General features: G+C 38.8%; 1 protein-coding gene across 5 annotated transcripts in view; it reads left to right on the top strand.

Moving 5' to 3' along the window:
- ORC3 (origin recognition complex subunit 3) overlaps positions 1-21,027 on the top strand; it is a 36,939-nt gene extending 15,912 nt beyond the window's left edge. For 3 of the 5 annotated variants that reach the window (XM_065833201.2, XM_065833198.2, XM_065833200.2), the window contains exons 8-20: positions 246-405; positions 1,203-1,316; positions 3,109-3,242; positions 3,677-3,740; positions 5,973-6,089; positions 6,981-7,060; positions 10,384-10,517; positions 12,931-13,016; positions 13,491-13,588; positions 14,476-14,617; positions 18,559-18,675; positions 19,698-19,777; positions 20,875-21,027. In XM_065833201.2, coding sequence (XP_065689273.1) covers positions 246-405; positions 1,203-1,316; positions 3,109-3,242; positions 3,677-3,740; positions 5,973-6,089; positions 6,981-7,060; positions 10,384-10,517; positions 12,931-13,016; positions 13,491-13,588; positions 14,476-14,617; positions 18,559-18,675; positions 19,698-19,777; positions 20,875-20,980 — 1,432 coding nt within the window. In that variant the 3' untranslated portion in view covers positions 20,981-21,027. The remainder of the gene's footprint in view (positions 1-245; positions 406-1,202; positions 1,317-3,108; positions 3,243-3,676; positions 3,741-5,972; positions 6,090-6,980; positions 7,061-10,383; positions 10,518-12,930; positions 13,017-13,490; positions 13,589-14,475; positions 14,618-18,558; positions 18,676-19,697; positions 19,778-20,874) is intronic. The other 2 variants (XM_065833199.2, XM_071806782.1) reach the window with 2 other exon arrangements.
- The last annotated feature ends 4,959 nt before the right edge of the window (positions 21,028-25,986 follow it).

The raw sequence follows: 25,986 nt of genomic DNA, 5'->3' as shown, positions 1-25,986 counted from the left end.
ATGCCACTTCCTGAAATTTGAATCTTAAAATGTAATTTAATTTGCTTTTCTACTCTAGGCCTTTAAATAGCTTCCTTTCATTTTACTCCACATTAAAACTTTTGGTTTACTGGCAGCAAATCTTTTAATTTACCCCTTTCTTCATCTGAGCTCAGTGCTGTAGTAGGAACATAATGCATTTGTTTCATGATTTTCTGTAATGTAATTACTGTCTGGTTTTTTCCCTCCCTTCCTGCATGATGTAGTCAGCATATCCATGAATTACCACTAGTACTGGTTTTTGGAATCGCTACATCTCCAATGATTATCCACAGTTTACTTCCTCACTCTGTTTCCTCTCTGCTGTGCATAGAGCTTTTCCAGTCCCTTTCCTGTAAGGAGCACCTGTCTACTATAATTGACAAGGTAATTCCCTTTCTAAATAGGAGTGTGTGTGTATTCAAGCGCAGTGTATGTATGTGGCCTTTAAAAGCAGGTTTGTCTGAAGCTTTTGAAATGGAATCTGCTACTGAGAGTTGTGGATTTTTGATCCTTCTACACATCGCTGCAGCGTAGCTTCACGCTGAGAGCTTCATTCTCCCACTAAGGCACACTGACATGCCTGCTTTCATCTTTCATTTGCATTGACATCTGTGCATACGTACTGGGGCAATTACACTTTGACATTCCCACCCCTTCATTAAAGTGGAGCTTCGAGTTTTACTTTGTTCCAGTAAAAAGATAGCTTTAAACATAGAAAAATACAGCTCAACCTGAATTTTGCCTCCTATAAAAAATGAGCAGAGTTATCCAGACAATCAAGCCATACAGACACTGTGCCTTTGTAATTCTTGGTATGTCGCTTTGTGCAGGATTTCCAAAATCAGCAGTTACACGTGCTGAAAGTAGTGGTATCCCTGGTTGTTACAGCAATCTCTGTTCTGTTTGTAATTTTAAGATTAAAAACCAATGTTAAGCAAAACTAACTTCAAACATTGCATACTAGTAAAAGGTCCTTATGAAAATGTGGTGAAACAAACTGAAAATCTTTTCTTGGATATTTTAGTAGAAATATTTGGTTTAGAAGTTGTTAGTGTATTTAGTATCTCATTTGAATGCTAACACATTCTGAGAGTTATATAAAATTGCATATATGAATTTTGCTGAGTTGAATTCAGGAAAGAATTTCTGCTATCATTACTTTTCCTTTTTGTCTCCCTTAGCTGCTTCTGACAGCCCAATTTCCCTTTAAACTGGGTGAGAAAGTTCTACAGGTTCTCATCAACATATTCTTGTACCATGATTTTTCTGTCCAGAATTTTATCAAAGGATTTCAGGTACGCAATGGTAACACAAACTCAAATTATGGTTGTGAAAACAAAGGATAATTGCAAAGCAATGAAAGATTTCTTAGGTCCTAATCTTTCAATCGCTGAATTGGATGAAAAAATGTTATTTGGAAACAGTTTGAATCTGTGAACAGATGGATGTTTCAAAGTTAAAACCTTAACTGTTAAGGTTTTAAGGGAAAACTTGTAGGACAGGTATGAAGAGGCATGTAAAAACTTACTCTGCCACAAAAAATGTATTTAAAGGTTACATTTTACAGGGTAACCTGTTTCAGTGGGTATAAAGACCTGTTTTACTGTTGATTTAGTTGTAGATTCTAACACTGCTGTCAAAACTCTCCAGCTCTGACTTCTGTACCAGGTCCTTGTCCTCTGGTTTGTCATGGTGTGAATAGGCTACAGCAGTGGCTCTTTCCACTTGAAGTCTTCTGACAGAGTTCCTGAATGCACATGACTTATCTCTTCAGGGAAATGGGAGCTCTAGGGTCACTTACTTGCCTCAGAATCAGCGGCGCTTGTGCTCCTAGCAGCTGTGCAACAATGCAGGAACGTTTACCCTTTCAGGAGATGAAGTGGAAGACTTCAAGGTTTCCAAAAGTAGTCCATACAGAGCATGATAATTATATTTTTGTTGGCTTAAATAGATCTTCGTATCTAGATGTATTCTGGGTCTAAGTCTCCTTGTATATTCTGTTCTCTGAAGAATTTATAGTCCCTGTAATTTGTTTTCATGCAGATTTGTGAATTTTTTTCTTGCCTGGTTCCATGCGTGAACCCATTAGTAAAACATGCCCTTTTAGCATTTTATACCTTTAGTGTGTCCGATATTCTTCGATATCTAAGATTCAATGATTACACATGGCCAGGAGAAATACTCTGCCTGTAGTACCTCTTCCTACAGACAGATCTGCATGGGCTTTCGTAGGTTTCAAATCCTCTTGCTTGAAAGAGTCACCAGGATTTAATGATTCCCCATTAGCCTGATATGAAAATACAAGTCCTGTCCCTGACAGCGTATGGCTGTGTCGCTGTGTGTTAAAAGTATTCAAGGATGAAACAATTTCAGATCACATTTCATGAGTGATAGATAGAAGGGATCACCATCATCTCGTTATGTCCAATCATGTTAACTTTTCTGGCGGGAAGTGTATTTAACAGTTTTTATATTTTAAAAGTTTTTAGTGAGATAGTCTGTTGGATTGGATGAATATGTGCTACTATTCTACAAGGCTCTGTTGCTACAAACATTTAGCGCAGCTAAATGTGCAGCTAATGATAAAGTGTGTTTGCACGTATGCATAGTAAGAGCCTAGCAGTGTATATTTGTGTACGTGAAACAGAAATTGAAATTAGGACACGATAGGTTTGCTTGTGTACAGCAGTTGCTTTTTATATATTTAAAGATATTCTTTGTTATTTGTGAGCATTGGAGCTGAATATGTAACCTAAAGAATGCAGTAATTCACATAAGTGAATAGAAAATATTTGACAAGCTGTAGTTATCTTACGTAAGAGGGGAAAGATGAGGTACTGAGAATGAATAGCGCATACGGCAGAAAAGGTAATTATGTGACTGTATTTAACCCTGAATTATCAGTGTCTTGTAGTGACTTATGGAATATTTATGAACTGTAATGTTGTGTTTTGTTTTGGTTTTTTAAAGGAATACCATTACTACCATTGTTGTAATGGCCTGTAGTAATAAAAAAAGCATTAAGAGGCAGATATAGCAGGGTGGATTAATTTTATTAACATCACTGGTTCTTGCTTTGTTTTTCAGCTCTGTATTGTGGAGCACTTCTATTCCCAGCCTCTTAGTGTTCTGTGTTGCCCACTGGTAGATGCTAAGAAGAGAGTGAATTCTTTATCACATGATCAGTGTGAAAACATTCGAAGGCTGCCCTCTTTTAGAAGGTAAAGGGGGAAATAAATTTTTGGACAATCTTGTATTTAGTCAGCTTCAAAGATGCAGGGAATCTGTATGTGTAACTATGAAAACTGTGGATCACTTGTGCATATGTTTCTATAGCAAAGGTAAATGAATAAAAAGGAAGGAAGCTCTAAATAATTTCAGGAAGTCTTAATCTTCTGGTGATGTGTAAGCACTTGAACTTTATATTTTCCTCTTGTTCTTAATAGAAAAACAAGCTATTATGACAACCATGAATCACTTCTGAACTTTTTAAGCTGACTTGGAGCATAATCTCTAGGGTTTTGGAGTGGCCTTTCAATTTGCTGGATTTGACTGTCCCTTTCTGAGTCTTTCCAAATAAATCCTTATAGCAGCATAAACTTTAATCATACTTTCCATTATAATTTTTAGATTTTTGTTTTTTTCTTGCCATCAGGTATGTGGAAAATCAAGCATCAGAGAAGCAGATTTTACTGCTGACAGCAGACAACTTCTTAAAGGTAAATTTTTAAGAATTTCTGTGAAGAGCAAAAATAACTTTCCCATTATATTAGTTCGTGGAGTGTAATGACATGCAAGACTAAGATTTATAGTTCTGTATAACATCTTTGATGTAGTACATACTGTGCTTCATGTCCAGTAATGGAGAACTGGGATTGGCAGGTCAAAAGTCTAGATCTCTAGGGCTGCCAGGTGCACCTTTACACAAAGCTGCACAACTTTTCTTACATCAATTTTTAGCTATGTCTTGAAATACAACTGCTTAAAAAGAAGGTTACAAGGCTTATTTATGGCCTAGTCTTTTAATGCTTACTCAGACTCACTTCCTTGGAAAGTCAGTGAAGTGTTTCAAAAATGAGTAAGTAATCTTGGAGGTTATTTCATAAACTCTTAATCCTCCATACCCTCTGTGTAGTTTCTGATTGAACTCAGTAGGGCAGTCTGGATCCCAAGGCACACATTCACACTAGATGTCGTACAGGATTAAAACTTTAATTTATGTTTCATGTTTATCTGAAGGTTTGTCAAGTGATTAAAGTCAGGCTACTACTATTGTGAGCCCTTTAGGAATTCACCAACAAAGAGCTGTTGATTATTTTCACCAGCTGAACCACTCCCAGTAAAAGCATCGCTCAGGGTGAAGGCTTTCTCCTAACTCTTCATTTCAAGTATAACTAACCTGTCAGGCAAATGGTACTACTAGAGATAAGGCAATTAATTTATCCTGGCAGAGCTTCCTGGTCTGTAAAGACTTTTCAAGCGTGAAGAACAAAGATAATGGGTAGAAGAGAGTTTTGTAGCGGGCAAGTTTGCAAGTGCAGTGCAATTATAGTAGTTAAGGTGAAACATGCTTTATACATGATTTTATGATCTCTAGTTTTCAGTCTTCCCTTGCTTTATTCCCAGCACAACTGTTTGTGTGGCTGTGCAATGAATGTAATCAGAGAAACAGTCCAATTAAAGTAACCTGACCAAAAGAAAGACAAGACATGGGAATTCTCTTGCTGAGTTGTTTCTGCAGAATGATTTCCCTGATGCAGTTCATTCCGCAGGTGCATAAATGCTTCTGTTGAAAAAAACAGGAGGAGAGAGAGAGCAGCTGAGACTCTATTTCTTTGTTTAAATTTTAAAGACCATGTAATAGGCTGCTACTTAGAAAGCTGAATAATCATCAGCCTAAACTTTATATGTTTTAAACTTTATATGTTTAATAATATACACCTTATTTCACAAGTCTCACCCTGTAAGTTTGGGAAAGAAGATGGAATTCTTGTGCTTATATGCAAATGACACTTCTGACAAGTTTTAATTGAAGACGCTTGTTTTAATCTCTACAATAGGGGTAGGACTACTGTTGCATTGCTGAGCTGGCAGTGTAGTCTGCTTGGGGAGAAAAGGCCCTCCTGCTGCATTAATGATATGCTCTTTATTCTGTATGTCATACTAATCTACAATATCATTCTGAACTTTGGACAAAGTCACTGTGGTACTACTTCATATAAATTTAATGTTCATGTTCAGCACCAGGTAGACTTGCTGTTCAAGCTTAGCACCTAAACCTGCAGTCCCCTTTGTCAGCTGCAATTTATATTCCATGTTGCTACCACTTTTAATAATAGCGGGAAGAGTTCCACCTGTTTTGAATAAAAAGTTTTAAAAGCACTTTTACATCCTAATAACTTACAACTCTGTCTGAAAGTTTTCATGGCAAATTTCATTTGAAATGATCTACTTTGGTGATACATATTTATAGAAATAAGATTGCATAGTCTTCTAAAAATGTTCTCAAACTCTTCTAAAACAGAATATGCCTTTTCTCTCTGTTATTTGGCAAAATATATAATACCTAACTAATACAAATAATTGTTTGAGTAGTAATAGCTATATAATTTCTCATTGCCTGTTAAAGGTGCAGTGAATAGTCTTGTTTTTGTGAGATGACGTACCCAATCTAAAGGCTAAATATAGTTGAAAATAGTAAAATAATAATGCTAATCAGTAACAATTCTCCAGTGAGATGGAGGAAGAAAGTAAAGTTAACAGTATGTAATGTGATTGCAGTGAACTGTTGAAATGCAGCTTTTTTGCACAGTGGTCTTAATTTAACCCTGGTGATTTAAATTATAGCACACCATAATGTCAAAACTTCAGAGTAATTTTAAATACTTTATGAGAATTTTAAATAAATGGATGTCAGAATGACTTGTAAAACAATTATTCTGTCACTGTAGGAAATAACACAGAAGTTGCTGGAGGACTTGTATGTTTACCATGAAAATTATGTTTCAGTTCTGAGATGTCTTCATGTTTTCACATCTTCTCTTCCCAAGTATCCTTTGGGCAAGCAGGTGATGTACCGTTATTCCATTTGAGCGAAAGAGAAGGTTTTTTTGTTTCAAAGTATGGCACCTGAAGAAGTATTTATTCTTTCCTTTTTTTTACTATTCTGCTGCTTTGCCTCCTATTTCTTAAAATGGAGACAGATGCTTTCTTGCTATGGGCAGAGGGCAATGGTTGATTTCTTTAGAGGCATGGATGATGCCTTGTCAATCAACAGGAAGGAGTTTCCAGGAGGAGGCAGATGCAAAGATCAGCAAAAGAATCCACACATTGACTTTCCTGCATCAGCGATTATCTGTATGCATTGCAGACAATGTGTACTCTTTTTACCACCTATTAGCTTGCTAGTCAAATTCAGATGAAGAGACTGAGTTTAAGCAATCTTATATACAGAATAAAATGATAGTAAGGGAGCAGTGATAATGGCTCTTAATAGCTTATTGCTCTAATGTCATCAAATCCACCTTCTCACGCTAGACAATTTCTTCTTCCACTAGGAGAGCAATATATTCTGTGCATTTGCACTTGTCTGTCAGTTATCAATATAGTCCACAGTTAGGATCTGTCCCTAACTACAAAATCAACATGAACTCTCCCAGTATTGGAGAATAAAACAATGTTTTAGCTGGGGCATTTGATTGGAGTTCCTCTCTGTTCTCTGCAGTTATCATCATCTAGGTATTAGTTGTTTGAAACCTGGTGCAGAGTTAACACAGATTCCAGCGACACTAGGAGCTTAGTTCTGTGAGATACTAAATGCTCTCATTCCTTTTGCAGTCATTCTGCATCTCTGCAAAACAAGCTCCAAAGCAATTACATATTATTTTGAAAAGCTTGTTGTAAGAGTTCCATGTTACTTTGTAAAACACTTCATTGTTTCTTTACCTTCTGCATAACAGATCAGGGAGCTGCACTGTGCATGTTTAGAAAACCGAGTGTGGGAGACAGAGGAGTATGAGTCATCTCTTCAACTAGCAAGGTGATTTTTTTTTTTTTTTAATTTTCCATTTTGTTTTAATACCACTGTACAAACGGAGAATATCAGTCATTGGTTATTCTAGAACTTAAAGCAGAGTCCATTACCTGTTTGCAGCTAGTTGTAGGGTTGTTTGCAAGTATAATTGACTGCTGTTTTCATTTTGTCTTTCTACCGTTTTCCACAAAACTGAACCAGGTTCTGATGTCTGTCATGTCCTGAGTAATTATGCTGAAACCACTGAGATTACTGTGTGCGAATGAGGATATCAGTTGGGTTTTGTCTTTTAAAGTATGATTGTGTTAGATATTATCAACCAAATTATTAGTTTTAGTTGGCCTACATTTTAATCTGTTGTGAAAATCAGAATCTGCTCCAAATGAGCAGCTGAGGCCTTTCATATTTTATTTTACTGCTTTTCCCTCTGCCTCCTTTGTCTAACAGTTTGTACATAGACTGAGCTATTTTTTTATGTTATTGTGAGCTCAGGACTTACACTTGTGTTGCCAGTCAATGTTAAAAATGGAAAAGTCATCTAAGCCGATTTTCTTCATAGAAAACCCTGCAATTGCAGTGTTGCAGCTAAAGACTTTTAAACATGTTTTATCATGGCAAGTGACTGTTTCCTGATAGCTCTGTTTATTCAAATAATACCTTGGTCCCGTTGCACAAGGAGCTGATGCAACACCGTTACCATAACTGCCTGTTCAAGAGCTGCTGGGCTTGTGAGGTTTGATGTCTCTGACAGTAAAATTGCATAGATAAAACCATGTCAGTGGTGGGTGGAGGATAACTTTCTGGGCTCATATATACAAGGAAACCTACTCTTCAAACTGTGCCTTTGCCACACTGAGTGGTTCTCACACATTGCCACTGTGCTGCGTTCTTTACCCTTATCCGTTTGAAAGGATTACATGCTTGATTTGTAGTTTCTACAGCCTTTCCTTCTTAATCCTTCTCTGACTCTCCTCAATCTTGTCAGCATTCAATCACCTATTAGCCCTTGCCCACGAAAGTGTCGTTTTGCTTTCCTGGACTGTCTGTTCTGTAATCTCTAACTCTTGACCATTTTCCTTCTCGTTTTTCTTCTCCTATGTTTAATTTGCTTTCTTCCACTCTGAATTCATCTGCCTCTTCTCCTATCTCAAAGTTGATGCTGCCATCAGATTCTGTTTTGCTCCCCCTTTACTCTTATCTGTTGATCTCCCTCCTGCTTTTCCTCTGGTCCTGGGTCCCACTGTGAGAGCTTCTGGTAGAAATACAGTGATCACAGTAATTCCTTTAATAGATAATTATTCTTTCTTTTATTTTTTTTTTTTTTTTAATCCAGGAATTCTGACAGTTTTCTAACAAAACTCCTTCAGCACAGTTCCTTCAAATACTTGGGATCCTGTCTGTCTTTATTATTTTTTTGGCTTTTAACTTTCAAACTCTTTTCCATTTTACACATGCTTCCTCTTGTCTCTGCTGCTTCTGCATAGGATCTTGCTGCCATCTTTTAGAAGAAAATGATAAAATGTGATCTTTTCCCTTCTACTCACAATCTTCTTCTTTTCCACTTTGCTTGGATATGGAAGTTATTCACTGTTTCTTAATATTTCTGCCTTCCCAGGGGCCACATCACCTGTTGATATCCTTGTGTTCACCCTTTCCCATCCTTTATTATTCTTCTCAGTGTTTCTCTGGAGTCCATCTTCTTTTCCTTGTATTTACGAAGGAAAAATAGAGAAGCTTTTGATCATCTTATTTCTCATTTTGTAACAGTCTCTCTTTTGCCCTTTGTGAATTACCTTTGAATGTGGGGATTCTAGTTGTTGCATTGAGCTCCTTTTGCAGTTGGTTGGTTGCTTCTCTACTTCAACCCTTCCTTGGACTGACTTTTATCCTTTCAGCTAAAAATGTTCTCCCCAAAGATGGTGTTTCAGGTGATCTAACTTCAGCAATCTAGACAGTAGTTATTATACTTTAGTCTAGTTGTCTAGAGTCTAAAAAAGTACCATGGAGAGACAGAGTGTGTGAGCTTTAGTTCCCATTGGATAATGCAATCAGAAGACAGATGCAGAGATGTTGGAGAGTGTCTCACTGGATTGGTTATGGGGAGCTAATGAGCTGGGACATCTGGTCAGGCTTTTAGGTGACAAAACTTTGAGAACTGTCTGACCTGTTATGTTCTGTCTTGATACTGTACTCTGGTTTCATCTACTAATCATTGCTGCCATTCATCACAGACCGCTTATCACAGTCCTGCTGTTCTGTGACTGTTGTTGTTTTGTTGTTGACCAATCTCTGTTATCACTTCTTTAGATGATTCCCCGCTTCAGCATTCAGGAGGAGTTTGTGTGGATTTCATCTTAGCTTCTTCTCTTTCATACTTTGTCTTTGAATAACCAGAGACAAGGTTATTTACTCTCTTCGGATGATCTGACATCTTCCTTTCTGCTTTAAGCTTGTCTCCTACCCAAACTAAAATCTTAACCCCATTCTCTGATGCCTGACATACTTTGCAGTAATCTCAAGCCCAAAAGGTTGAAAAGGATTCTTTACTATTTCCTCATAGGTGATAACCATCCTCTTGCCTGTTCTTTGGACCCCATAATTCCATTGTTGTAAATAAGCTTGGATTTTTTTAGAACTTGCAGCTTCTTTTTGAATAATATTACTGAAGTGAATTTGTTCTTTCCCACTCACAGATCTCTAGATCTGGTTATCCTCTCTCCATCTTAAACGTTTAATTATTGCAGTGTTTTGTCTGGCTTGGAAGAAGGCCATGTTGTTTACCCATTATATCCCACAAGACAGTTTGAAAATGTTTTGTAGCCTTTTGTGTGTCAAGGTTACATTTTATATTAACTCCTGATGGTTTTCTGTACAAAACAAGTGTATCTGAAGGCAAGACCATTTCACCATTTGTGAAAATCCATAACCCTGAGTCAGATAAACTGAAGTTTCAAATTCTGTCTTTTACAAGCATCAACTGACAGTTAGAAGCTAGAGCTCAAATTTCAGTTGCCCCTCTGGACATCCATAAAGCTTCACCAGCCTCTTCTAAATTCTTCCTTAAATCTCTCATAGTCAGTGTTGAGGCAGCTGATATGAAGACACACCACCTGACACACTGATCACCATCATTTAGTTCTTTTGTCATGCTCCCTTTTTTGTGTAGCTGTGGTTTTTTGTGTCTCCTAAAATCCTTAAATTATTAGCACCTTTGTTTTGTATTTTTGTATTGGCACCTTTGTGTTTTGTATAAGGCAAAGCAAAATCACAAGTATAGGCCGGGAAGGCCTCCTGATAACAGCAGCAATTACAAATGTTGTTTCTTTTAGGATGTTGAATAAGTCTGATTTGGTAACCATGCTTCAACAATGTGTGGAAATTTTTGTGTCATCTTCTGGCAAGGAGTTTGATAAGACAATAGAGAAGTTGAAGGAGTTCTTGACCCAGTTTCAGGAACTAGAAGGTGAGTGTGTACCATTATATCTTCCATTGCAGATTAAATTAAAGCTGGTTTATAATCTGACTAATGAGTATCGTTTTCCCTGGTGATATCCTGTCATTGTGTCAAACCATCAGATTTTTCAGGGTTTTTTTTAATACGTGCACAAAATTAGGAAATGTTTATATTCTATATTGGCATGTGGTTCATGCTTTTTGTAATAATGAACTGTGATGCAAGATTCGAAACTGAACAGATCAGCAAACATTAGTCACTAAATCTGTCATATGTATATTTTGAGCATTTTACCAGATGTTGCAATCATTAAAACCATTTAACGAATGAAAACAGATATTGAAAGATAAGTAGGAGCAGATTTCCTAACGACGTGATATTCGGTCCAAATGTATACAAAGTTTGTTCACCTGCACCTTCAGTTAAATTCACGTAAGAGCCAGGACACCAAGCACCAGCTGTCAGGGCTTTGCTGATGTGCTGTAACTTGTCAGGCCCCTGTGTTTGATTGTTTGTGGTAGAGGACATCTCTGAAAGTTTAGTAAGGCAAAAGAGTAGCAGACTTCAGCCTTTCAGAGGCAGGGTAACAGAAACTGCCATATTCCTTCTGAAATAATATGCCTTATTCCAGCATTCTTCTGGAATAGGAACTTCGTTGCTTCCCCTGAACCACAGAGAAGTGCTCCCCTGTGATTCCCTTTTGAAGATGAAGAGGTTTTCATCTGGTCTGTTCTGTGCATATTAAGCTCATTCTCAGTGTGATTGCTACCCAGCATTTGGACAAGTCGGCAATAAGCCACCAAATGCAATGTAATTTTAATTAAAGTAGTCGTGTGACGCTCTAGGGTTAACTGAGGCTTGTTTAGAAGAATTGGCTCTTGGCTGTACCTTGTATTTTTGAACAGATGCAGTAATAGCAGGGCTGTGGTACAGGAAACGGGTGATTACTTTTAAAAGGCTGCATATGTCACTGAAGATACCAGCACTGAAGAATCTGAACTACGAAGGAAAACCTAAAGGTTCATCTAGTTCGGAAAAAAGGGAATTGAAGCAAAAGGCCTTTAAGTAGTTTGATTTTACCTTGGGAGAATAAATAAAAACAAACAACTCTGGGAATTCAGGGACATGCAGAATTATAAAACAAAAAAGGCAATATTTATTTTCACTTAGGATTTGAAGATGTTTTGAAATGGGAGAAGGTCTAATGAGTCTATGAATGATCTTAGTTTGTTTTCAAAGCAGATTTAAGCTATAATGAAGAAGTGAAGAGAGGAAGTTAAGATAAACTTTATATTAATAGGTTCCTGAGTTAGGTAACCTCTTCCTGTATCTTTCTGTGATTGTGTTGATCTTCAGCAGGAGTTTTCAGAAGTCTGCCAAAAATGTTATGTACTTGGTTCTCCCACAGAGCCCTTAGAATAGTCCAATTTTTTTTCTTTCTTTGACAACAACAAAGCCCTTCTTCCTGGCTGCCTAATGAGCTAGAAAAAATTAAAACATGAAGCTTGACTAAACAACATATCCTCTTGTTCAGTCTATTTTGAGCTGAAGGATTTGATTTAAAAACAATCTCAAAATATATCAGTAGTGGGGAGAGGAAGTTCCATGTTTTGAAGTCTTCAACCCAAATACAAATGTCCACAGGGCACAAGAAAATACCATACCAAAAAACTCATTCTGTCTAGGTCACCAAAAAGCTGTTATATGTTATGATTGTCACTGCTGATTGGAGCTTCACCTGTGACCTGTAGGTGGAATCTGCATCTTACTACCATCTTCATCAGTAAAGCAAGAAATCTGGTTACCTTTTGTTTTGATTTTGATTATCACGCATCCTGGCATTGATTGGTCTTTGGGAGTTTTTGCTTCTTTGTTTTTACTTTAAAATTAGCAGTTATTGGTGCAATTGATCAACAAACTACATGGCTATTAAAACAAAATTTTGTTACGAATTAAGATGAGAATAAAACTGGACAACAAAATACCTTAGCATGCTTTCAGTTTGCTGCTCTAGTTGCAGTTTCTGGGTTACGTGGGGAGAGCTTATTTCCTACTTAGTGGTTTTTTGCACCCAAGAAGGAAAAAATATGCAGCGTGTGGCTTTTGAACACTCTTGAAGCATCAGTAGTATCTAGTACTCATCTGTCCAACTTAAAAATGTTGAGAGAACGACCTAGGGTGGCATAAGTGCTGGATCCTTGCTCAGGGCTGAGTTGCCTCGGTTACTTAATTACTGTTGGTTAAGCTGCACTGCAGCCTCCTTTTTTAACAATCTTTCACAAGGTGCAAGACTGAAAAGTTGCCAGTGTTTGGGTCTGTGTGGACAAGTAACTGAACGCTTCCTGGATTGCTTGGGTTAGGGGGTTTCTATAGGTAGTCAGGAAAAGTTTACCCCACATATCAAACGTTAGTTTTGTTCTAGTAGCAGAAGCTTTCCAAGAACAAGATGGGTCCGTATCGGCACAAAAGGAGCTCCAGAAGAAGACAGACCTTTATCATCTTCAGAAGGTTAGGCCTGCCTAGGCTTTACTGACTAGTTCCTTAACTGAATCTTTTAAGATGTAATTGGCCATGGTTAGTTCTTCCCAGCTTGCTGGAGCTCTAGTAAAGGTTGTGTATAAGTAACTTCTTAAAAATGAAGAAGTCCCAGCTATGCATGTCAGGACCACCTGACACATAGAAAATTATAGAAAATATCCATCATAAACTAGGATTTTAAAATGAAAATTAGGGGTTTTCTTCTTATTCAACTCTTAAATTACATGTTCTGCCTAACATGTTTCCTTGAATTTTCCAAACTCGTACCAGTTTGAGAACTGAATACACTGAGCTAAATAAAAATAACTGCACAGTCACACTTTTGAACATGATCAGTGAAGACATGCCAGCAAAAATTAATTATACATGTTAAACATATACATTGTGTTCTCCAGAAAATAACTACCTTCCATGTAGCTTTATGCATCCACTTTTTTTTTAAAGACTTTGTTGGAGTTGAAGGAATCAAGGCGCTCTAAGAAACTGACAAAGTTTGAAATGCTTCGTTTTGAAGTTGTTGACTATGTAGACAGTCTTGTAAGGTGAGCTTTCCCATTTTACATTTCTGCATTAGTTTGCATCATAAGTTGTAACAGAAAGTTTGCTAACATGTTAATCTTGTTGAAATTGTGTCTTGATCCCTGCGGTATGAAGCACACTTTTTTTTCCTTCCTATTCTTTCTTTGATGAGGGCTCTAAAAATAATAATGTTTAAAAATTCTCTTTTCCAAAGATGAGTAGAAGTAATTGGCACATTAATTTACCAACTTATTTTGGCTTCAGAAAAAAGTTGAGGGAGGGCTGGGTGTATGTGGCAAAATAATATCAAGAGTTTTTACCTTGATCTTTGCTGATCTTTTCTACTTATGAAACTGTAGAGATGTGAAGTGTGATACCGTGTCCATGTAGGGAACTGTCTTGATGAGCGATGCGTAACAGATAGGGTTTTGGAGGCAGTTCTGTAGCAGAAAATGTGAAAGGCTTGGGGTGGGGGAAGAGATGAAGGCACTTGTTAATTATAGAGCTTTGGTGGGGAGGGCAGAGAAGCTAACAGAAATATGACTCTGCCAAGAAAAACGCTTCAGATATGAAGACAAAGATGAGCAGAGACTCAGCAGGAGGCCTCGGGATGTGTAAGCAAGATCTGTGGAATAGAGTGCAAGACTGGTGTTAGCGGTTCAGCCACTGCCCGCCCTTTTGAATTTGTCAGTGGCCCAGCTAGAGTTCTATGCTAAATCCATTAGAGTTGATAACAACTGACTTCCCTGCTTAAAAGTTGATTTCAGCGCTGTTCTTGTTTTTTCAAAGGTTTATCAATAGCAATACAGGTTGGGAAATATATGTTCTTGTAGACTCTGTGTTGGTTGTTTCCCTTAAGGTAAAGCTTGTTTTTCCCCTCCTTTCCCCACACTTGATGTTGTTGTTTCAGAACTTACCTTGTTCCTGCAGACCACAAGACTCTGCATGAGATAATGTATTTCAACACAGCCAGTGTTCTCCGTGGGCACTTGAATGCTGCCCCAAGGGTTGCACTTCATACAGCTTTAAATAACCCATACTGCTACCTGAAGGTAAGAAACCAGTGAGTTGTTTGTGGTGCTGGAGTAGTTTCTGAAGGCTGCACATGAGAATGATGTGAAAGGCTTAGTTTTGTTGTTTCATGAAGCTTGGCACACGTTCAGCTGTTTTGCAGAGAACCAGCAAGTTAGTGTTGATAAGCAACTGGGGACTTTGCAAAGAGCTAGGGAATCTGACTGCCTGAAATAAAGCAGCCAATTGTGGAAAGAGTTTTAGATGGGGAATCCATTTTCCAGAGCATGTTCTTGTTATGAGCTTTTTCTTTCACCTGTAGATGTAGCAGAAAACGCAATTTGTTCTCCATTACAACTGGCATCACTGTCCATGGGGGAAAATACAGTGTCTGCGGCTCTTCCCAGAGACTTTGTTTATAGGGCTGGTGTTTATTCCTCACTGTGCAGGCTTGCTGTAAGGTAAAGTTTCCATTCAGGCAGAGTAATGACATTAACAATAGCTTAAATACGGTATATTTAAAGGAGTCCTTTGTTTTTCTTTTTAAATTTATTTTAATATCAGCTCTGCATTGATATCCTATCTTTTCCGAGTCCAAGAAAAGGATTTTCATAGATTTTGCTAATTAACTCTGCCCTTTTCTAGGGAAGAAAAGCAGCCCCTTTTTTACTTCTTTCATATATCAAATTCACAGGATGATTAAAAGAAAGAAATAGAGCAGGGTTTTGGCAGACATTGGAACAGGCTGTTCAGGGAAGTGATTGAATCACCATCTCTGGAGGTGTTTAAAAGACACGTAGATGAGGTTCTTAGGGACATGGTTTAGTGCCAGAGTTAGGTTATGATTGGACTCAATGATCCTGAGGTTGTCTTCCGACCTAAATGATTTGGAAAAAGAGTGAATATACAATAATTTTGTCCTTGACTACTGATGATACTTGGAGTTGTCCTTGTGCCCTAACATTTCCCTTAAAAATGTGATTAAAGGTGTGAAGAAAACAGTATTTGCAGCTGTATCTGAGTGATCATACATTACTTGAGTCAAAGCCAACACTTATCAGGAACAATACTTGATAAAGATAGATCTTTGAAATCTACAACCCAATTTGTACTGGGTTTGTTGGCACTGTGCCTCTATTTGAATGAGGGCTGTCAGTTTAGCTGTGTGCAGGAGTTATTTCTAAAACCACTTAAAGAGCTTATTTTCAAAAACAGTAGCTAGTATGCCCTAATAGAGACCTAATATGAACCTCAGTAGTTGAATTTTTTTTTTAATCTGCAAAAATATAGATTAGTAGAGCTAGAAAAACCTAGCTGCTGATGCGTTTAGTACATACTGTCTTTGAGCTGACAGGATTTGAAGCCCTCTGTCATCCTGCACTTTGTTCTTTGACATACTTCAACGTATTACGGATGTTTTCTGAGTAGATGGTGATGGTTTGGCTGAGTACCTTGCTTAGTATTTTAATCTTTGTGACTCAAAGCAATACTTTTTTCTTAATTGTATCCATGACTTCTGCATGGCTTGTACTTTTCTGGTCCATGACCAGAGCAAAGTTCTCTAGAGCTATTCCTTCCAGAAGGCTAGGACAGAAAAGGATCTGCTTCAGTGGAGTACCAGCATGTGATTAATATGTGATGCATTTCTTACAAGAATCTAGTCCAGTTATTTATTTAGCAAAATGTGAACCAAGGATGATACCTGTTTTCACTGATCACTTGAATATTCAACAAGCTGTAACTTGGAATACCAGCAAGGCACTGCTTAGTATTGTGTCAGCAGAAGGAAATCTGATCTTGAGTCTTCCTGGAGTTTAGATGTCATCCAAGTACTCTTCTTGACCTTGGGTAAGAAAGGCAATTTTTCTGAATGATCTCAAGGAATGAGCCGTGTTACCCATGAAGATACTTTGACTTCTGTGAAACAAAAATCCTTGGGTTGCAGTTAAGCTCCCTTATCGGGTAAAGGGGACACTAGCATTTTGTCCTTGAGAAAGATTCTGTCAAGTCACTGCAGGCAGTGTCAAGCAAGACATCTGCATTATCATCAGCAGTGTTCTGGGTTCTTCCCGCTCCCATCCTCTTCTTTCTGAAGCAGCATCTCTGTGCTGCACAGGTGGTTTCACAACTGGCTGCTCGTTCTGGGGCAGTTTCCTGCTTGTCAGTGGGTTGTTTCCTCTCGGGGCCAGCGCAAGTGCCGCTGCTGCAGGAAGCTGAGGTTTCCCACACGCACGCAGCGGCAGCTCCCTCCCTGGAATGGCCTGGTTATTAATATCACAAGTCAGGCTGAACCCTTTCAGGTGCTGGCAGAGACCCTGTGGTGCCTGTCAATGAATCTTTCCTGGATCATTCTCAGCACTTGTGTGTGGTCCAGCTGGGTACTAATTTCTACAGATGAACCTGTTTCAGGAGAGCGTGGTTGCTCTGGGAGTTGCATCCTCTTTTGGTTGTGAGAACTGTTCTGGCCTTAAGATTAGAAAATCTGTGCAAAGTCTCCAGCAATGCCAGTGTTGACACATGGGTGCGTGGTAGGAGGCTGCAGAGTTAGGAGAAGTAGCAGAGGGAAAGGTTTAGGGTTATATGCCTCTGGGCAGTGGTGAGCCACTAGATCAGCCAGGTGTAACTTCACCTCTGCTGGTTAGTAACACAGTAGTATTTAAAACTACTATGGTACGCTTCCGAATTATAGTCTGATAAATTCAGGTCTGGATTGTAACATTTTGAGGGTTTAGCCACATAAGTCTGAATTTATCCAGAGAGCACCCGAAGTGACAGAACTTAACCTAATGTCTGCAGCTTTTGTGTTCCTTGTACAGAATAAACAAAGTTGAAAATTGTTAGGCTTGTGAAATGTCTCCTAAGTGCTAGAGTCCAAACTGAATCTGAGTCTCACAAATGGCTGGGATTGAGAGCTGTGAAAGGTAAGCTAGGGATTCTTGAGCAAAGCTATATTCATTGCCCAGTCGTCTTTCCTATCTTGAAAAGCATTTATTTATGAAGGTATCCTTGCTAGGGCTTTATAGACTTCTTAAAAATAACTGGCATATTTTACTAGCATTTTAGGAAAAAAAAATGAACTGAAAGGAATGATCAGTGGTTGTTCTCCTGTTAAGAGAGCTGGTTTCTTAGAGTGCATGAAACTGAAAAAAAATTATGAACTGATATGAAATGTTGTAAATCCCTGCTGCTCTAAAGACCTTTGCTTCTGGCTCGAGTAGCTTATTTACTTCTCAGGTGAATGGTTCAGTACTGACAGCCTGAATTTCCTGACATATAGAATAATTCATGAGGAACCAGACTGTTGCCTTTATAGGTGCCAAGATTCAAGCCAGAGAGAAATGGTTGTTACATTTCAGAGATAAAACCCTGAGATGAGGGAAGCAATTTTGCTTTTTAGTACATCTGATAGATCTATACTAAGACTTCCTCTTTCCTTCTGGGGGGATCAGGGAGAAGGGACACTTTTCTGCTTTCTACATAGTAGAGTCTCAGACAAATCATGAGTAGTTTCTTTTCCTGAATCCCCAGAACAGAATATTTCTCTGATATTTAAAATAGAACTAGTAAAAGAATTGGGGAAAAACCTTAATCACATAATCACTCATTAGAGACTGCTTAAGCATACAGAACTGTAGAAGGAACACCAGGAGTGAAGCACTGAGGTGTTTTTTGTGTTAGTTTTTGTTTGGTTTTTGTTTTGTTTTGTTTGGTGTTTTGTGGGGTTATGGGTTGGTGTGTTTTTGGTGGTGGTTTTGTTTGTTTTTTAATAGTATGTTTTCTTATTTTCCTGGGTGGTGGGGTTTTTTGTGGATATCTTTTCCTTCATGTCATCAACTTGCCATTAAACACACAACCAGTAAACGTTTGGTTAAAATACTTACCATGTGAATTTCCTGAAATAATGTTCTATCAAGCCCCAGAGATTGTTCACGATTAAAAACTGATCAGAGTTCCCGTATTCTTTTTTTTTTTTTTTTATCAGAATCAAGCTTTAAAAAGTGATGGAGGAAACATTTCTAATAAAGCCCCTGACATATGCATAGTGTATAAGCTTCATTTGGAGTGTGGCAGATTAATCAATCTTGTTGATTGGTTAGAGGTATGTGACAATGCGAACTGTGCTTTTACCTGCTTTTACTATTTTGATTTATCTTCATGCTGTATGTTTGCTTTTCTTTAGTGCCCCTTTTGACAGCTTAAATCATTGCTCACCTCAGTCACTCCTGTGCAGGAACACACGGGAATGCCAATCACCAGCCCACAGAGTCTTCTTCTGACTATTGTGCATCATTTATTTTCAGCGTAATTATGCTGTGATGAAAATCTTTTGCTTCCGCTTCTATTTTATGCTCATCACACATCAGATTTCATGTGTCACAGAGCTACCTTTTTTCCCCCTTTAAGTATTCTGTGATGCTTTAATGGAAGAAGGCAAGTGCTGCTGCCTGGCAAGTGAGGGGCTTTCGGAGAGAATGCTTGTGCTAGGGAAGAGCAGAGCTCCTTGTAGCCTGATATCGTGTCTCATATGTTAATATGATACATTCTCCAATTACTCCCTAGCTAATAATCATGGTTTAGCTCTGAAGATTCCTAAACTGGAATCGTTTCTCAGTATTTCATAAGCCTACTTGGATAACGTTACCAATGTAACTTTTTAGGAACAACATCCTCTGGTAAGAAATTCTGCAGCTTAACTACATGCAGTGCAGAGGATGCTCCTTTCACTTGTTTTGAGTATGTTTTGTTTGCTGCTGCTTTGTGTATTGGATATAAAAGTGGAACTGAAGATTCCTAGTCAGCCTCTTGCTGTCCCTCAATTTTATAGATTTCTTTGCAGCCAGGTTTGCTCCTTCATTTTTCCAGAAATGGGTTGAGGACGAGAACTCTATTGGGATGTAAAACACAGACACGAGTTCATAGTGATGTCTCTCATTCTGTATTCCTGCTGTGGTAATATATGTAACCTTGCTTGCTCTTTTGATTGTTCCTGAACTGACATTCTCATGGAGTTACCTCTCATCTCATTTCTCCTGACAGTCATCAGCTCAGAGCTCATTATTTTATATGCAGCTCTGTCTACCTATGAAGTGTGTTAAATCTGTGCTGCTTTTCCCTTTCTAGGCTTTCTCAACTGTGGTGACAGCAGTTGAGGGACCAAATACAGATGCAGCTTCCTCAGACCAGGTGGATGACATTATCCAGTATCCTTTCTCTCAAGTTTGCTGTACAAATGCTTACAGAATTAGTGAACTAGGATTTTTAAAATGCAGCTTCGTGTGCATTGATAACTAATTCCAGAGAAACAAGATGTCTAGTTTAAACAGCTTCAGTGTGCTGAAAATGTCACAGAAATAGATCAGCTGAAATAGTTGGGCTAGGGATGGTGAGGTAAGAGAGCAGCTTCTGTCCATAGCACCTGTTTGGGTCTGAAATAGAACCAACAGTCCTTAAAACAAGTTGAAGCCATTCTACTCGGTTAAATCATCTAAGAGTTGGTACAGCTGCTGTAGAGGGGGAGCATTACTGGGGAACAGATGACAGGATAGCTGTGACCTAGAGAGCAAATGGAGAAATAGAGACAGTAGTTTATTATGAGGAAGATGGTAGCACTAGCAGAGGAAATGCTGACAGTAGTGTCTCTGTAGAAGCCATGAGTTCTAGTACCTTAGAGCTGAGAATTGTAGTTCTCACAAAACATCCATTCTGCTTCTCACTTTAGTAGACCTCAGTTAAGAATCAGGACAGATCTTTCAAGGATGAGCATTGGAACCAGAACTCATGGCTACAACAGTAGTGCTGCTACAGAGATGAAGAATATTTATGTGCTCTAACACTGTACCTAGCTTTCCTTGAGTATAAGGCCTTTCCCTTTTTACAAGCTCCACTAGTAATTAACACAAAACTAAATGATCTGTTGAACTCAAGGTAGAAAGCTGTGTGTCAGGAATGCAGCAAGAAAAGTATAGTGGCTAGTGAGTGAAGAAAAGGTGGTGCTGTTTTATGAAACTTCAGAACAATCTGTGTCTACCTTCCCATTTTATTGTCAAAGGACATAAAAGTATAAATTCTTTTCCTGAGAGACTACACAGTCAGTACCTTTGTAGGCTTTAAGTGTCTCTTAGCAGTGGGGAAAGGAAAAGAAATAGCATAGCAAAAGAAATAATGATTAGATTGCTCTTATTTTCAGTGATTTTTAGTGTTTTGTGTAATCATTGCCACAACTTAAAAATCTTTCTGTCCAGTGTCACCATGAGTGTGTCATAAAAGCTCACTCAGTTTCCTTTACTGACATGTCCAGTGCTCGTTTTATTCGAGCTGTTTCTGAACTGGAGCTCTTGGGTTTCATAAAGCCCAGCAAGCAGAAAACTGACCATGTGGCAAGGTTGACGTGGGGAGGCTGTTAGTGTGCCACTGAGATCTCAATAAACCTGTTCTTTATAACATTGTGCAATGGCTGCGTTCCCACTAAATGAGTCCTCACTAACTTTGCATACTGAGTCAAAGTCAATGCTGACTGAATGCTGCAAGATAAATTCTGAGTGCCTGGCCAGACATGAATAGCAATGTTGGTTTTTAGTGCTCAGCCTCCCTGTGTAATGTACTGCTCTGTTAATGCTCATGTTCCAAATACTGTATTGTTGGGCCAGTTTTAATCTTTGATGTGTGATACTTAACACTATACTGATATAATTCAGTCTAGCAAGCCAAAAGGAAAACACTGGCTATGTAAGCTACAGAAGTGATGAAGCAGTACTCTTAGCTTGCTTCTAAGCTGGTAGTATTTGAGTTATCAATCAATCACTATGAAGTGCCTTCCAGTTCCTTGAACTACAGATTTAAAAATAAATAAAACCAGTATGCTAAAAAAGACAGTAAGCTTCCATGTTCAGCCTCTGCTGCATATTCTTCAAACCAAAACCGGTCACAAGTCCCAAAAAACTCCTTTATGAGGAGGAGAAAGAGACAGAATAATTTTGAAGATAAACATTTTTGCTTTTTGGGAAAAGCAAATTTTTTATCATTCCCTTTTTCCAGTGAGGTTGACTAGTACTAGCTGACTTTTGCTGTCAGGTGACCTTGTGTCAGCATAGACTGAGAACGTGGCACTCATACACACTGGAGGAAGAGCGTAAAATCCACACCTAAAGTACACACTGTAACTTTATGTTGATTATTTGTACTGTGCACAATCAAAGGAAACAGCTGTGTGAAAACAACAACTAGTGGCTGAGAGTGTTAAAGCACTACTTATCTCGCATATCTTCAGTCAAAGAACCTCCTCAGCTGCTTGGCCCCGCACAGCAAGCAAGCCCAGCATCCATGCTCTGAGCTTCTGCCAGCACAGAGCAAGGCCTACACCTCCGTGCAGGTTACCAGTTCTGTATTGTCGGTAGGAACTGGACTGGCTCACAGCTGCTGACCCTTGGGTCAGGACAGACCAAAGACCTGCTACTCTCGTCTAGTGCCTGATACAGTAACAAAAGCCACAAAGTGCTGTGCCAAAGCACTGGAAAACTGTGGTCATTGCTAGAGTTCTGGTCCCCAAGGAAGCTGAGGTTAAGGAAAACCTACCCCTGATCCCAGGTCTCAGAGTAACACAGATATGTCCTAGCCACCCCCATTTTTTTCTTTGGCACTCAGAAGCTACACTGCAGGTATTCCCTCAGTTTGACATGCAAATGCGTTTATGCCAATATCTGTGTGCCATGTTTTCCAACCATGGAAAAAGCCTTAGAAACCAAAGAGGAAAAGCTGTCTTTCCCTCCAGAACAGCATGCATGTCTGCCATACATTGATAAACTGTCCCACACGCTGCAAGGCTGTATTTCAACAGTATGGGCAGGGACTTCAAGTCAGTCTTATCGCCTAGGAAAGGGCTGCAGTTACAGGAAAGTTTAGACTTTGTCCCTCACAGCCAGCTTAGAAGTTGAATGGTGATTACTTGATTGTGAAAGACTTTATTTACTTTCAAAAAACTCCCAGACTTCCTCAGGTGACTGGGAGAGCACTTCACTTTCCTTCTATTTGAGGCATTTAAGTGCTGCTCTTGCTGTGTGTGTTTGGCTGTCACTAGAATCCAGATGCTCCCACTTGGTTGCACTGGGACTTCAGCCTGCTCAGAACAACTGAAAATGATAGCCTGGAGCTCTGCTGATTGAATCACTTGCATAATCCAGATCTGTACTAGGCCGGGGTGGGGGGGGTGGGGTGGTATTTCTGTTATGAGAAGCTATAACATACCAAGCTTTTTACCAGGAATGTATATAATATAGGTCAGACTTGTTTTAAATACCCTCAGAGAGGGTAGGAGTCATGTATTTTCCAATTGCTCTAATTGCAGCTACACAGGAACACCTCCTGCTGTACTTAAGGGATGGCCCAGTTTTAAATGTTGCCAGGACAATAAAGAGACTGAGGAGGACAAGTAGGTTATTGGCCTTTATACAGCCTAAGCATACAACTTGGGAAATGTAATGATGAAAACTCAAGAATATTTAGGATCTCAGTGGAGCAGTTGCAAAAGTTCCTGTCTTTCAAGACATGGGGGTAAACAAACCCAACTGTTCTTCCCTCCAGAGACCAAGCTAGGGGACCTGTCACGTAGTAGGTCTATCTAAGGATTTTAAGCAGCAGAGAGGAAAGTGAGAAATTTCATCAGGAGGGGAACACTGAATGGCGCTCCCTTCCTGAACCTCACCTATTTATCTTGCAAACATGCTTGACAAATGAAAGGGAGCAGCAAGAGCCAAATCTCTGGCTGATCAAGAAGACTTGGAGCCAAGTGCTCAGCACAGCTGTCGTCTGCCACCTGCCTGCCACTTGCCCTCCCCCAATGCAAGAAAAGCCCACACCATCCAACCTCCTCACCTTTGGAGGGTAAAATACCTGGCAATAAAGAGAAGCAAGCCTCAATGGTGTGTGGCTTTGAACCCCTAAATGTGCAGGCAACATGACGTTAAAACAAAAATTATTAATTAATGGCTGTTACTTCCCTTTAACTATTAGCACAAATTTTAAAGCTTCAAGTCACATTTGCTATGTTAAATAAGGTTTCTCAGGATCAAATCTTTAATTCAGTACATGAATTGCAAGATGTATAAAGGGAAAATACTTGAATAAAATTATGTAGTAAGTACTATGTAATTTCATTTTCTTCAGCAAGTAGGGTAGCAAGGTTGGACAGTTAAACCACAAACTAAACAAAACTGGTCATTTCAGTTTGCCTTTCTTCAGAGGCTGGACTTCGTAGTCCTAGATGCCTGCAATGAGCTTAACCAGCAAATTCTGAACCAACATCAGCAACAGCAGAGACACTACAGGTATGAAAAAGCACCTTGTGCTTTTCCTCCTTTAATGAAATTCTGGTGCTTGGGGTCTAATAACACCAGGCTTTCTGTTTGCAGATAAGCTGGCTATACAGTATGAGTTTTACATTTGGCTCCTCTCATGTAATGTATTTTACTACTTCTTGTTGTGAATATTCCAAACTCACCCTTACATACCTTAGGTGAAATACAGACACAAAATATTTCAACTGCAAATATATATGTAATTTAAAATGTTTCTACAACTGTCTGCATAGTAACAACATGTTCAGCAGAAACTCTAGGAAACCACCTCCATCTGTGATGTTCATTGAAAACAAACAGGACAAAAAAATAGCCAGTGTTTGTACTGTGGTACTAGCTCTGAAACTATGACAAGGCAAAGCTTCATCTCTGAACTGGTAACTGTATTGTATTCTTCAGCAGCCACATCTTTCAACAGAACTACTGCCAAAAATCAGACCTAAAAGTAAGTTAAATCTTGTTTGAATATTTCACCATTTTTCTTTACTGTTACAGATGTTGTTCTTTGACACTGGTTTACGCTACTGCACTACTGGCTTCAGACACAAACTTGCTCATTTTTCTTTTATCTTGGGACCTACAACAGCAGTAAAAAAAAGAAAGGATAAGCCAGGTGCCTGTAAAAGCCAAACATTCATCCTCACATTTTACATCTCAGAGGCTGGCTTCCAATGCAAAGGTCTTGAGCACTGGGTCACAAAAGCATAACTCTTAATACTTTACCAGCCTCATTTTTTTCCTTCCCACTGTGGAGTCACAGAGCACTAAATCCTTCCCAGTTCCCAGCTCAGTAATGTACAGTGGAGAGAGCTTTCACAAAACAGTTTCTAACCAGAATCTGGTCTTGCTGTTCAAGAGTATATAGGCAGATCTCAATCAGTACACAAGATTGTGTGAATCTCCCTCCTTACTTTTCAACCTTGAAAAGTGCTGAATAATCTTATGGTTATATGTTTTCATATTTAGATACAAAAAACAGAGTCAGAATGCACATCATGCTTTTTTAAGTATACCAGTAACTGGAATCTGCCTGAAAATAATTTACACATCACTACCATAAAAACAGGTTAACCAAGATCTTTTGGTTTCATTTTAAGTTGCAATTAACTGTCTGCAGCTTGCTTTGCTTTTGGATAGACTGCAGTTATATACAAACTGCAGAAATATTCCAAATGTGGCAACCACAAAATGTAGTGCCAAGAATTCAGTAATTACTGAATCTTACCTATTCCTACTTGGCTGGAAAGCATCTGAAAAGGCTCTCCAAAGCAGGTTCGTTTTTAAGCACCAGCCTGCTCCTCACAGCACCCAGTTTTCCTTTTTCAATAGTCATCAAGCAGCTAAACATTCTCCTGCTAAAGAATAAGTCACCTGTCAGAACAAGCCTTTCATGTGAAATTCATCACATCAGATATTGGCACCAAGATGAGGAAAAGGAAGCAGCAGGTCAAAAAAATTAAAGATTTCAAAGAATGCAACCTTGTTTTCAAAACAGTCACAAACCAGGCATACCACAGCTGTAACGCATAAGCCACCCATGGTGGCATCACATTTAATGTGCCAGAAGCCTGCTTATTATGCATTAATTTGGAGCAGCACAGGAGTGGCTGGGTACTAACATGACATCACTTCTTATTTATAACAACTCTTAATATCCCAAAGGAAAAGATAAGCTGAGACACAGAGATGATCACAGTGGCTGGTATCTTAATTATATTCTTATCTCAAATGATCACTTAGGCAGGCACACACTTCTATCAAGTCAGAACAAGGTTTTTCTAAAACACAGGACATACAGGAAAGGCATCAAGATGCTGGAATTTAGGTGCTGGTCCACCTAGAAGCAGTGTCTTTCCTACTCTGGGCAAGTTAACAACAAAAGGAGGTGAAAAATGAGCAAGAAGAAGGGCTAGGAACCCTGAGGCAGACAACAGAAATCACAGCCTTTGATAGCTTTGTCTTTATATCCAGTTACAGAAAATCTGAAAGGGGAATCTAGCAGAGATTTCCCAATTCTGAGACTCTTCAAAAATAGTAAAAAGAATCCAAATATTTAAGAT

The sequence above is a fragment of the Patagioenas fasciata genome, chromosome 3, assembly GCF_037038585.1.
Source record: "Patagioenas fasciata isolate bPatFas1 chromosome 3, bPatFas1.hap1, whole genome shotgun sequence".
Classification (NCBI taxonomy): Eukaryota; Metazoa; Chordata; class Aves; order Columbiformes; family Columbidae; genus Patagioenas; species Patagioenas fasciata.
Note: the sequence above shows the minus strand (reverse complement) of the source record. Positions and strands in the feature narration are given on the sequence as shown.